The 13,684-nt window shown below is 39.3% G+C and overlaps 1 protein-coding gene across 1 annotated transcript in view; it reads left to right on the top strand.

The window, feature by feature from the left end:
• fbln1 (fibulin 1) overlaps positions 1-9,686 on the top strand; it is a 150,879-nt gene extending 141,193 nt beyond the window's left edge. Inside the window, exon 17 of the mRNA XM_048607709.1 lies at positions 8,500-9,686. Coding sequence (XP_048463666.1) covers positions 8,500-8,639 — 140 coding nt within the window. The 3' untranslated portion in view covers positions 8,640-9,686. The remainder of the gene's footprint in view (positions 1-8,499) is intronic.
• Positions 9,687-13,684: the final 3,998 nt, after the last annotated feature.

Genomic DNA, 13,684 nt, shown 5'->3' with positions numbered 1-13,684 from the left:
GATAACAAGGTGTAGAGCTGGATGAACACAGCAGGCCAAGCAGCCTTCCTGCTCCTCTGATGCTGCTTGGCCTGCTGTGTTCATCCAGCTCTACACCTTGTTATCACAGATTCTCCAGCATTGGCAGTTCCTATTATCCCCAAACTTAAAAAAAGACTCCCCGTACATGATAGTCTCTTCTGAGACACCAAACGCAAATGAAAAGTAAGTATAGGTTACTGCCACTGAAACATTCTGGTGCATACAAGATTACACTAACACAGCACTTTGAACAAACTGGTTAACTCCTTTAGGAGCAGTCCTTTATATGGGCAGAGTTTATCTTTTGTGATGACAGTTAATTCTTTCAGGTACGAATTACTTTATACATCTCCCTCAAACTTCATTCTGGTTATTGTAATCTTTATACAATTGTTTCAAATAACTGTTTTCACTGGAGCATAGGAGGACGAGCGGTGACTTTATTGAAGTTTATAAAATCATGAGGGGCATAGATAAGGTGAATAGCAAAGGATTTTTCCCTAAGGTGGGGGAGTTCAAAACCAGGGGCTACATTTTTAAGGTGAGAGGAGAAAGGTTTAAAAAGGACATAAGGAGCAACTTTTTTACACAGAGGGTGGAATGAACTTCCAGAGGTAGTAGTGGATGTGGGAACAATTACAACATTTAAAAGACATTTGAATAAATACATGAATAGGAAACGTTTGGAGAGATATGGACCAAATGCAGGTAGGTGGGACTCACTTAGTTTGGGAACATGGTTGATGTGGACTATTTGGACCGAAGGGTCTGTTTCCAAGCTGTATGACTTTATGACTCTAAATAAAGTTGGCTTATCACTCCGCCCATCTCTCCCCAAGTCTTTGACTTTAAAAAAGTCTGATGACTTGGTTAGTCAGAAAGGGTGCTGCTTGAGAATGAAATATTCAAATGCGGATCACTGATGCATTGAAAATTTGGTGGAACTTTGCTTTCTCAGATGACATTCTCTGACGTTGATGTCAGTGTTGGGTGTTTGTTTGCCTTGGAGGATCTTTAGTTTTCAAATTGTGTCAGAGAATCTAGTTGTGTTTCTGAAAGAAGTGATCTCCATTTTACATTGTTGTGAGGTGCACTTTCATATGATTCTTCCATTCTCATCTGTATGCTTCTGGAAAACATTATCATTTTATCAGGTTCAAACATAGACAGCAAAGCTGACTGTCTTGTTTTCCTTCTTCTTAGCATCTGTACTGGCTTGGTCAAATGTCTATTATTACTAGCTCCTGGTGATTGTGGTATCAAGGTTTTCAGATGAACAGATAGATAATTTGCAGAGTATATTTATCTCCCTCCTTTTATAATGGGACTGCTCTACTTGAATGCCCTCCAGTCCATTGGAGCTAGCAGATCTCAATGAGCTTTTAAAATTATGAATCAAATCCCTACATGAAAGCATCCCCATTTTTAAACACACTGTGGTTTTCTTCGAGTGATTAGCGTGCCACCATAGAATGTATTGCTCTTTTGCAATGTGGTTGACTTTTAACTGCCCTCTGGGCAATTAGGGATGGGCAATAAACACTGAGGTAGCCAATGAGGCTCTCATCCTGTGAATGAATAGAAAAATTTACAAGGGGTGCATTGATTTCTTTGAGAGAAATGAAAAGTATGAATGATTGGCAAGAAAATATAGTGTTGTTTCTTTGACTTTGAAAAGTTGTAATGGAAAACCACTTAAAATATTAGTTGACAAAGTGGCATAAAATGATATATGGCATATGGCATATGGCATAAAATGTAGAGCTGGTATTCATGATAAAAGATGGCTGAAAGGCAGGTTTTAAGGATGTTAGTGTGGTACCCCAGATTGGGTACTGGGGAATGGGAACATTGGGACTGCTGTTATTCTTTGCATAGCTAAATTATTTGGATTTACAGATAGGTAGATGGACATCAAACTTGTGATGATTTAAAAAAAACCAAACTGTTCAGAGTTTAGTGAACTGAAAAGTAAGTAGGGATGATTCTAGATATAGAAAAATATGAGATTATAAAGAAGAGAACCACCTCAACCCAACGTCCATAGAACATAGAACACAGAACAGTACAGCACAGTACAGGCCCTTCGGCCCACAATGTCGTGCCGAACTTTTACCCTAAACCTAAGGTCTATCTAACCTCCACCCCTACCTTATACTATCATATACCTATCTAATAGCCGCTTAAATGCCCCTAATGAGGCCAACTCCACTACCCTCTCCAGCAATGCATTCCATGCCCCTACCACTCTCTGAGTAAAGAACCTACCTCTGATGTCTCCCCTATATCTACCTCCACTCACTTTAAAACTATGCCCCCTTGTAATAGCTACCTCCACCCTAGGAAAAAGTCTCTGGCTGTCCACTCTATTTATACCTCTGATCATTTTGTATACCTCTAAAAAGTCATGTACACCTCTATCAAGTGAACAGATTTATACTGTCAAATAACTGTCAACATTCATACCACATAGTTGTTACATAAGGGCTAGGAACTAGGAAAAACATATTGCTGGCCATCAGCAGTAAGAGACACAGCCATCAATAAATTGGGAGTTATCCTGGATTAGCAACATGAACACTAGTTTCAAGAACAAGACAAAGACTTGGTGCTCTGTGATGAGTGACTCACATCCTAAGTCTTCAGGCCTCTTCATTATCTTAAAAGCTCAGATCAATAGTGTAATTGCTGCTGCTATAACATCACTCTGGAAACTCAGAATGACCCAGGACAGAGCAGCTTCTTTGACAGATGCCCGGATGTCAATATCTATCTTATCGCTCAGCAGCATACGATGTCTGCAGTATGGACTGCATTGTCAGGCAATTTCAACCTACCATACCTAAATTCATCAGGACAGCACCCTAAGCACAAGGATGCAGCAGTTTAAGGTGAAATACAGCCACTAACCTCTTAGAGTCACTAGTATCAACACAATCTGAGATGAAGTTTCTCTTTTATTGACAAAGATTACTGATTGCCCTTCTTCATTTTGTTATAATTATGAGGTTTAGCATTTGTCATATTTTGGATTGTGCCTTTAAACTTCAAAATTACAATGAATGGGTTGTTATAAGACCATGTGACAACATTCTTGCTTGTACTTTGTCTTTATTGAAATGGCTGTAAGATTAACGCCATTAATGAGTGCTCATTGTAGAGGTCACCCAACAACATAAATTCAGAAGTGCATTAGTCTAGCATTGCATTTCTATCTCAAACATTCCCCTTTTGATACAGAATAAAAACACAAAAAAGTGCACTGTCATTTACATTGTGAATTATTCAAATCATCCACTATCAAAAAAACAGTTCTTTTAGCAGTCTGTTATTCTTGTCAGTCTTCACACATGCATTGCATATATGGTCTTCAAATCACGTCAGTCTCAAATGGCACAAGAGCATATTGTCATTGATTATTCACTTGGGTAATGTTCCTTCTTCAGAAGTGTAATTTCTATTTCACCTGTTGCTGCCACAGTAACTGTTGTTCTGCCATTTCCACTGTTGGGGTATGGTGGACCTCTTGGTTTTGATGGTTGATCCACGGTCAATGCAGTTGGAAAGTTTACATCTTCCTTATTGGGCAATTGAGGAACAACTTCTCTTGTTATGTATGTGCCTGCATCCCTCCTTTCAATTCTTTAATATAATTAGTTTCCTTCGTACTATTTGATGCCATTTTGGGCTGTCAATTTATCTACATGTGCCTAATATTGTTTAGTGACCACAGAAGTATCCCTGATGCTTTTAGGCCATCATTTCATCACCATTTCTTGCAAAAATTGGGGTGTAGCATCTTATTGGATAGATGCTTAATTTGAACAAGGGGCTTGTCCGGCAGATTCAATGTGTCTGCTGTGTTGATGACATCCAGAGTACATTATTTGGGATGTGGGGATTTCGCATTCGATCATAATGTCCTCTACTGTATCCATATAAAGTGCTGCTCTCAACAGCACGTTAGCAATGTATATCGTTTTTTTCCCTTGTTTGTGTGCCACATTTAGTCAATATCTCTATGACTAGAATCAACCATTTGTTGTACAACCATTTGTCTCTCCTGAATTGGAAGCAGATTTTAGAAAACTGCTGTTTTTATACATCTTCACTTGCCACTTACCATCCTTCATGTCCAGGATAGTAAAAGTTTTGCCTTTTAAGTTGTGAAAAAATTTATTTGATGGTTAACGTGGAATAGTGAGCTCTCTTCAGACCTTTATTTAGATCCTTTGAATCGATGTTTACTCTCTCAGCTTTTCAAACTGTTTCACTGCTTTCATCTTGCTAGTTCATTCTGTAGGTGTTGTTGCTTTCTTGATTACCCCCTTTCTTTCCATCTCTATCTTTTCTTTAAAACTAGCTCTGTGGGCAACTGGAAATTTCCTTGGCATATGCTGAATTGATCTTGCATTCTCATCTCCATGAAGACATCCTAAACTTCGACAGATATCATTGTACTGCTCTAGGATCAGTTCCATTGTCAAAAGTCTGGTGTGCTACTTCTCATTGAAAATCTCTTTCGTGCATGTTGAGGATTAACAGTCCAAGCTTTAAACTTGCTCCAGCTGAGACGAGTGGCTTTTGTTTGCAGTCTTGGATCTGTAACTCCAGATCTTCATTCTTATCATTATGTTGTGTTTTCAGATTAAATGTCCCCTTGTTACATGTCTGATGCAATCATGTGGCTTCAACATTTCAAGGATTTCATTTTAGACCATCATTTTGAACAATTTTGCACAGGCCTCTGAGTTCCAATGTCGATCTGACACCTTATATTGACTTGAGATCCTGTTTCTGCAGCCATCACTCAAACACTCACAAACTATATATCACCACAAATTTGAAGGAACAATACTGTTATGTGGTGCAAAATGATTTATAACATCTAAATTGAATCAGTCGGGCCAACGGGTGATAAGTGGTGTGGAATAATTGGTCAGAATCTTCAGCTGAAATCTCTTCAGTGGTCTTCATCTGTACCTACTTTCAGAACATGAACATCCTGATTCATGTTCGTTACCCATCCCCACAGTCTGACATCCTGATCTGGATGGATTGCTCCCAGCATAGCCAATCTATTTTCAATCATTCACACTTCTAGTTAACATACTACTCATCATTTATCTCTTTCTCAGCTTATCATTAGCAATTCCTTTCTCTTCGTATCCCTTTTTTGCCTCTCTTGGCATGTATTCTATTCACTCCTTCCCCAATCCCACCCCTGTCATCAGCATAAATACTACCACTTCCTAACTCTTTCAGTTCTGACAAAGGGTCACTGGACTCAAAACATAAAGCTTGTTTTTGTCTCTACAATGCTGCCATACCTGCTGAGTTTCTCCATCACATTCGGTTTTTTGCCATCTGCATCTGGTTGTTGCGTTTCATTCTGGCCAAACACTTGTGTGCAAATGATTTGACTTTTTGCGGTAAGAACACACTGGATGTGCTTTTCCCCCACACTAGACATGCCTTTTATCCTTCATGTGATGTCCTCCACAACATTTGTACCCTGCCCTTTTATGTAATTTTTCTCCATTTTTGGCCTGAAATGTCTAACAGCATAATGCAAGACCTGAACATTCCCAAGTAATGATTTAGAGCCTCAATACCTCTGCAAATGTCTGTCACAAAATATGCACCCTTACTGCAGGATCTCTTATGCTTAACACAATCCTGTCTTTAATGAGATCATCTTTTAGTTGCACAAATAAGCAGATTCTTTGAGCTGTGTTAATACAATCACATACTGAGCGAAGGTTGAGGCTTGCCTGACAACCATGACATTGAGTCAACACAAGACAGCAAGGCAAGTCAGGAGTAATAGCAACCTGGTTGCTGATTAACTCCAGTTGAGGGCAGAAAGCACTGAATCACCAAGTACCTGGTCTGACTTCCATGTCAACAATTCTCAACATCCAGCTTGTTTGGTGTATTGGTGGGATAGGAAACTGAAACATAATGAGGTGAGTTTTGTGCCATTACTAAGGTGCATAATAAAGTCTTTAATAAACAAGCAATAATTCTCCTTAATTGGCTATTGCTGCTGCCTCACAAGGAAGTTGTCACATTGTGTGTGAAAAGCATAAAAGTTAGAATAAGCTGTCCCCAGTTTCAGGATAGACCTTGCTGGGCTTCTTGTCTGAATCTGCCACGAATTGCAGTATAGTTGCACAAATTGCAGAATCTATAAGATTCCACCTTTTTTTTTTAAGTATTGAACCTTATTGAGAAAATATGTGTACATATATGTCAACTTAATTGAATATCAAATGAGTTTCTACATGGGCTGTTTTAGAAGTATGAAGTATTATGTTTGGAATTTTGTGGGCATTTGGGAAAGGACTCAGAGCAAGTTGTCTGGGAAAATGGAATAGGTATGTGTCGGGTGGCAAGGCTGAAGTCTTCCCACTAACATGCCATTTTATCGCTTCAGAAAATGTGGCAGACAGCCTGGCCACCAAAAGCCCAGTTAGGCCACTTAAATGGTCGTGGCTCAGTCACCTCTGGCAGGGACTCTGCATTTAGGGCATTCTTTAGCCAACCAGGCAGCCTTGGCACCACCTGCCCTCTGAGTTTGCTTGAACTTCGCTAGTATCATCCTGACTGGCCCTGGCACTACCAGAACCACTTACCCACTCATGAGAGAGCTTGCCTTTCAAGGTATTCTCATGCTGCAAATGCATTCCTCGTGGTACTGTTGGGCAACCATTCCTTCCATTAGGCCAGCAGCTCTTCCAATAACTACCATCTATATATGGATGGCAGGCTTGGCAACAGCAATTTAATTGATTGTTAATCTGAATGCAAGGCCGTGGCACCCACCAAAGCTGAGCTATTTCACACTTTCACCAGGACCGAGATGCCTAATGCTGCCAAAGAAAATCCCAGCCTCTGCTTCTGGAATCGCCGTTCTGGAGAGATCAACCTAGAGCCCAATTACACACACTCATCAATTTCTCAGCTTTTGGTTCTATAATTAAAATAATTTCCATCATTTCTTTACACTTCTTTTTTGTGTGCGACTCCAAAATATTTATTTGGTATTTATTGTGCTTGATGGATATTAGACTTGCAATTATAAATGATATAAGTCTATATACACACATATTTAACGGTTAAATATTTGTAAACATTTCCTGTCAAATGTTTCTATTGTAAATTTCTAGGTCCACATTTATAATAAAAAATTCCGATGTATGCTTCTATCAGGATTGGAAAATTTGGGCAGTCTCAGAATACAACAGTACTCTATGAGGATTTTGGCCTTGGGCTTATTGGCATTGGTTCAAGAAGTGGGAACACAGGTGATGCAAAGCAATAGACATGGTTCTGATTGACACTGAGGGAGGAAAATTTGTTGAGTGCCATGCTGCAGAATGGAAGCAAGCCTTACCATCTGGCAGCACTGGGAAAGTCCACGATTCTAAATCACTGAAGTCATTGAACAGGCCAGTCCAGCATGCTGAAAGTGTGTTGCTGGCTCACGTCACTTAGGAAAGGATCTTAGGTGTGAACAGCACCAAGAAAGTCTTGAATGTTTCAATACTGTGGAAAGTAGAATTAAAATCACCAACTGCTGTGCTGATACAAAAGCTGAGTTCATAACTAGTACTGGTTTTCAATGCTCTGTGTACTATTCTTGTCAAGCGTAGTTGTGAATACTATTAACAAGCACAGACATAAAAATGAACACCACAGTATCTGTCTAGATCGATTATAGAATCCCTGCAGTGTGGAAGCAGGCCATTCAACCCTTTGAGTCCACACCAAACCACCAAAGAGCATCCCACCCAGACCCATTCCCCTACTCTATAACCCTGCACTTCATGGGCAATTTGCATGGCCAATCCACCTAACTTGCACATCTTTGGACTGGGGGAGAAAACAAGAGCACCTCGCAGAAACCCATGCAGACACAGGGAGAATGTGCAAACTTCTCACAGACAGTCACCTGAGGTTGGGATTGAACTTTGGTCCTTGGTACTGTAAGGCAGCAGTGCTAACCACTGAGCCACCATGCCACCCCAAATGTTTGAAAACTCCACATGTACCTTGTCATTACTGAGTTGAAATTGTACTTAAATTACAAAAGTAAACATTACATTCGTATGAAACTCTTGTCCACTAACTGAAAAAAAGGTTAATATAAGAATTAACAAGAAAGTGTTGCTGAAATTAGCTTAGTGAGTTGCTGCAGTGCATTATGTAGAGATAACATGCTAGAGTCACAGATCAGTGGCAAAGGGTTTTTGACTAACAATCTAGTCAATGCTCAATGATGTTAAACCTTGTTAACATTTTAACTGTGCTGGTCCAGGCGAGTGTTAAGTCGCCCATCAGACATCTGAATTGAATCTTGTAGACTGTAAAGATGTATTGAAGGGAGCTTCCAATTTGGCTCATGGTAAAAATTACAAGTTGGTAATGTGGAGTGTCTGCTTTGCGTTCATCTTCCCTTTCCTTCCCTTCTAGGTGTCGTTCGACTAGTGAAACCAATTATTGGACCATTCACTTCCACCTTAAAGCTGGAAATGGACTACTATTTGACAGGGCAACTGTCTCATCGCAACATTGTCTACGTTACCATCTACATCTCGGAATACTGGTTCTAAAGGCATTCTTCACGCAAAGATAACCTACACAACCGGCCACAGATGTAAACCACTGAGTAATACAGGAAAAGTTCTTCTGTACTTCACTTCTGCTCCTTAAACATCAGCATCAGTATGATTAGAATGCATTAAGCAGAGTTGCATATTTATCAAGGATCTATGTTTCCTCTCAAGTTTATATTCAGAATAAAACTTTTTTTTAAAAGTTCACTTCATTACATTCATATTTTTCAAATAAAGTTCTACCTTGAACAATTACATTTCAGTGTACAGTAAACCAGAGAGATTATCAGAGTCGAATGGTCTTGAAACCTGAAACGCAGACAACTGAGCAATGGCGCATCAATTTCCTCATAAATAACCACAGCATAACATTTTTGTAATGCATGAACTATTTGAACACAAATTGCACTTGAACGTTTGTCAAATAAAACACCGGTTGCTGCAGACTTTCTCCTTTTAATAATTTACACTGCTCTGAATTTGTTCAAGTTTTTCTACATCAGTTCAGCAAAATTACTTGTGTTAAGATAGGCGATGAGCAATATTCATCGTTCCTACAAGCTCCAAATACCTTTAAAAAACTGCAGTGTTCCTAATGTGTCAATAGTTTCCCAACACATGGGTTTGGAGTTTCCTGTGGAGATATAATCTGGAAGTTACACACAAAATTATGCACATTCATGCACCTATTTTACCATTGGCCATTTAGGCCCAAACTTTCAGCCAATCTCAATAATAAATATAGGTACTTAAAGTGGGCATAAACAAAATAAATAGAATTCAACTTGAGGATTGTGGAATGCACTGAACTGGCACCATATATTGAACCTTTAAGTTTGAAAATTAAAGTTTCAAGCCATCTAATTAGACTATTGTCCACACTTACTAAGATCATGCAAATATTAAATCTTTTCAGATTTAATGTTATTTCCATGCATAACATAAAATGCCCCCAAAGAAATGGAATACACAATGTAAATCTCTGTAAGAATAAATATATTTTGAAAGTCACTTAGAAAATTACAATAAAACTCAAGAAAAATTGCTTTGTTTCTTGCTGTGTCTAAAATTTTGAGTTTAATTTTACACCTGTTTGAATGTGAATGGCTGTTCAGTTTAAGGATATCACCACCGTATTGAAACAAGAGGCACTTGGGCATGGGAATCATCAGAAGCATATAAAGGAGTACTTGGATTTCTTCGATTTTTCACATCAAACATTTGCTTTATGTCCTAATTTAATGTTTTCTCTGGGTGAAAATACACAGAAAATTCCACGCTTTGCTGTTCACAACTGTTACAAACAGAGGCAACAATTGCATCTGCATTTGGAAATAAAATTGTACTTGTATGCAAACTATCAGCATGAGCAAAAGATATGCTATTGTTTATTTTTTAAAGACTCTAATGCTGTTACGCATGATTGTTATGATGTTCCCAACATACGATGAATCCTTGCAGTTAGGTGAGTCAGACTGTGCAGGCAAATTTCCATAAGACTGCTTGTGCTATTCTTATAAAATAATATCTAATATAGTATTTAGTGTACATCAATAGCACACAAGCTCGCATGAATTAATCATATTTCATGAAGTACCACAGAATGTTTATTTCCAATTTAAGGGAGACAAAGAAAAGCTTTGGGCGTTCTTTATATTGTCCATTAAATGTTTAAATACCATTCAAGAGATGGTACAAATGAAATAATAACTACTGCAAAGGTTTGGAGTTCCCAGTTTTGACCATAGGTATTTTCAAAATTTTGACTCAATCTCAATGAATAAAAATGTTCAGATTTCTAAAAAATTATTAACACAATATTGGTAATAGAATTCTTGGTGTAGTTCTTAAAGTGAAACTGCAGTAGTTAGGGGACTGAGTCCTTGTGTGATATGACATTGTAAGTAGATGTTAGACCTTCAAAAGGAAGAGTCTGCTGTCCACGTACAAAAAAAAGCACCTTTTAATCAAAGATTTGAAATGTCTTTTAGTCTTTAACTTATTTCACACAAAATGTTTTAAAAAATAGTGGAAATGGAGTGGAAGGGAAGAGGATGGGAAGTTTGGAAGATCCCTCAAAACCTCTTCACCAACTAGACCATAAAATGCAGTGAGATTTTAAAAGGAACTATTCAGTTAAATCTCTTTCAGTGCGTATAGGTTTTTAAAATTTACAGAACAAAACTACAAAAACAATGCAGCGTTAAGGTTTATCAATCATAGAAACCCAAAATGTGGTAATCACTGCTGTTACACCCATCGTCACTTATGTAATGTGAATGGCCACTTCGTTCAAATACTAAATCAGTTTCACTGCCGTCTAAAATGTTGCTGATAACATATTTCTTGAATGACTTGAAATTGTCACAAGTTTCACGAATTCCCACAAATTGTCTTCTCGAAGACAACTAGGGAGGGGGAATGAATGCTGGCCCAGCCAGTGACACCCACATCCCATGTGAAAAACAGAACTATTCATATGTGAACCCAAGACGGCAGTGGAGTGGTGCTTCTGAGCCTAGGGCTTGTCTGGTCCATTTGCTTTTCTTTTCATTTCTTTTCTCCTTTTTTCTCTCTCTATTTTCTCCTATTTTTTCTTTTTTATTCTCTCTTTTATTTTACTTACCTCTTATTGAAAAGTTCAGTCATGGCAATGGCAAGAGCAGTGAGTAAGACCAGCACAGATTCGAGTGGACCTGGTGTGGACTCGAGTGGACTCAACGTGGACTTGAGTGGGCCCAGCACAGAACAAATAGATAAGGTGTTAAAGAAGACAATATGGGATGCTTTCCTTCATTTGGTGTGGTGCTGGATACAAGAGCAGAGAAGGTAATGCTGGTATTATATAAAACACTGGGTAGGCACAGGTGGAGTTTTGTGTACTCTCTAGCCACCACATTACAGGAAGGACATAATTATTCGAGAGAGAGTAGAGGAGATTGACAAGAATGTTGCCAGGTCTTGCAAATTGTAACTGTGAAGAAAGATTCAATAAGCTAGGGTTATTTTCCTTCAAAAAGTGGAAGCTGAGGGATGACTTAATTGCGGTATACAAAAGAATAAGGGGCTTGGATATGGTGGACAGGGAAGAGTAGTTTCCTCTAGCAGAAAGGTCAATTACCAGGGGCTACAAATGTAAGGTTATTGATAGAATGATTTGAGGACACACAAGGAAAGGTTATTCCACTCAGAGTGGAGGGTGTCTCGAGTTCACTGCACAGGGAGCTCAGGATTTGTTTGCTATCCCTACCCTTTTGAGGGAATGTTCCTTGACTGTATCTGAATATCTCTTGAAGATAGTCATTGTTCAGCTGCAGTTAGTCCCCAACCTTTGATTTCAGTCTTTCTGGCCAACCTCCATTCTTGGCCCAGGTCTAACAGTGTATCCTTTTTAGTTGGACTGGACATATACTGCTGTTGGAAATTTTCTTGAACACAATCTAGGAATGTTTGCCCCTCTCTGCCCAGACTGCTACCATTGTCTCAGGCTACATTCAGGTAGTTAAAGTCTCTAATTATAACCACTGTATAATGTTGGCATCTCGCCATAATTTTCCTGCAGATTTGTTCCTCTATATCCTTCCCACTAGTTTGTGATTAATAGACTACACTAAGTAATATCATTGCACCTTTTTTGTTCCTTAGTCCTAACCTTATTGATTTTGTCCTTGAATACTCTAGGATGCCCTCTTTCTCCAGCATTGCAATGCTCTTCTTAATCAACTGCTAGCCCTTCTCTTTGTCTTCTTTTCCTAACTTTTCTGAACACCTTCTACCTGGAAATATTTAACACCGAGTCCTACCCTTCCTTCAGCCATATCTCGGTATCACCACAACATGGAAACCTTAACTGTAACTCCCAGATCTTATTTAGTGTACTCCATTCATTCATAAGCATGGACAGTAACCGTGATTTAAACATCATTACTTTGTCTTTGGCTCCAACTTCATTTATTGACTTTCTATTCTCTACACTATTGCTTTCTATCTCTCTAAGTATTCTGTGTGGCCTACTATTCCTCCCAAGTATTCTCTCTCGGTTTCCACACCCCTCTGAATTAACTTAATACCATCCCAAATGTGAAAGTAAAACACCCATAAAGAAATCAATCCCAACTCTGTTCTGTTACAACCCATTTCACTTGAAAAGAAAAGAAAAGAATGTCCTGCAGCCCCACTGTAACATCCTTGACCGTGGCACCAGGGACTCAATATACCATCCCAGAGTTATTCCCACAGCCACAGAAATGCCTGTCTCTTCCCTTAACTAATGAATTCATTACTGCGATTGCTCCTCCTCTCTTCTTCTTCTCTTCTTGATTCTCTGCACCATTTATGGTGCCACAAACTTGGCTGTGACTGCACTTTCTCAGAAACCAGTGCCATCACCAGCCCCCATATTGAAAAAGTATTTCAACCAAGTGACAAATGTATAACAAGGTATTCGAATTATTTAGTGAAATCACAAGTACGGTCAACTAGTATTGGATCAGAACACCAGAATCACAGAACTGTCACAGTGCAAATGGATGTTATTCAGCTCATTATGCCTGTACTGCCTTCTCTGTCTCTATCACATCTGAATGATGATGCCAGTTTCTACATGGTGGGGGGGGTGGTGGTGGGGTGGGGAGTCTCTGAAATGTCCACCTTTGTCTTCAAGTGAGGATTCTCCACCACTATGGTTGATAAGGCCCTCAGGCGTTTCCAACCCATCTTCCACACTTCAGCCCTCACCCCTTCTATTCAACCCACAACAGCAGTAGGGCCCCCCTTGTCCTCACCAACCACTCCATCAGCATCTACATTCAAAGGATTATTAGCCACCATTTTCACCACCTCCAGTGGGATGCCAATACCAGTCACATGTTCCCCTCCCTTCCCTTGTTAGACTTCTGCAAGGACTGTTCCGTCCAGGACATCCAAGTCCACTCCTCCTCCAGTTCCCACAGCCTCATGGTACCTTCTCATGCAATTGCAGAAGGTGTAAAACCTGCCTGTTTATTTCCTCCCACCTCACTGAGCAAGTCCCCAGATGCATG

Source organism: Rhincodon typus, chromosome 18 (assembly GCF_021869965.1).
Source record: "Rhincodon typus isolate 14 chromosome 18, sRhiTyp1.1, whole genome shotgun sequence".
NCBI lineage: Eukaryota > Metazoa > Chordata > Chondrichthyes > Orectolobiformes > Rhincodontidae > Rhincodon > Rhincodon typus.
This window is presented reverse-complemented; position numbering and strand designations above follow the sequence as displayed.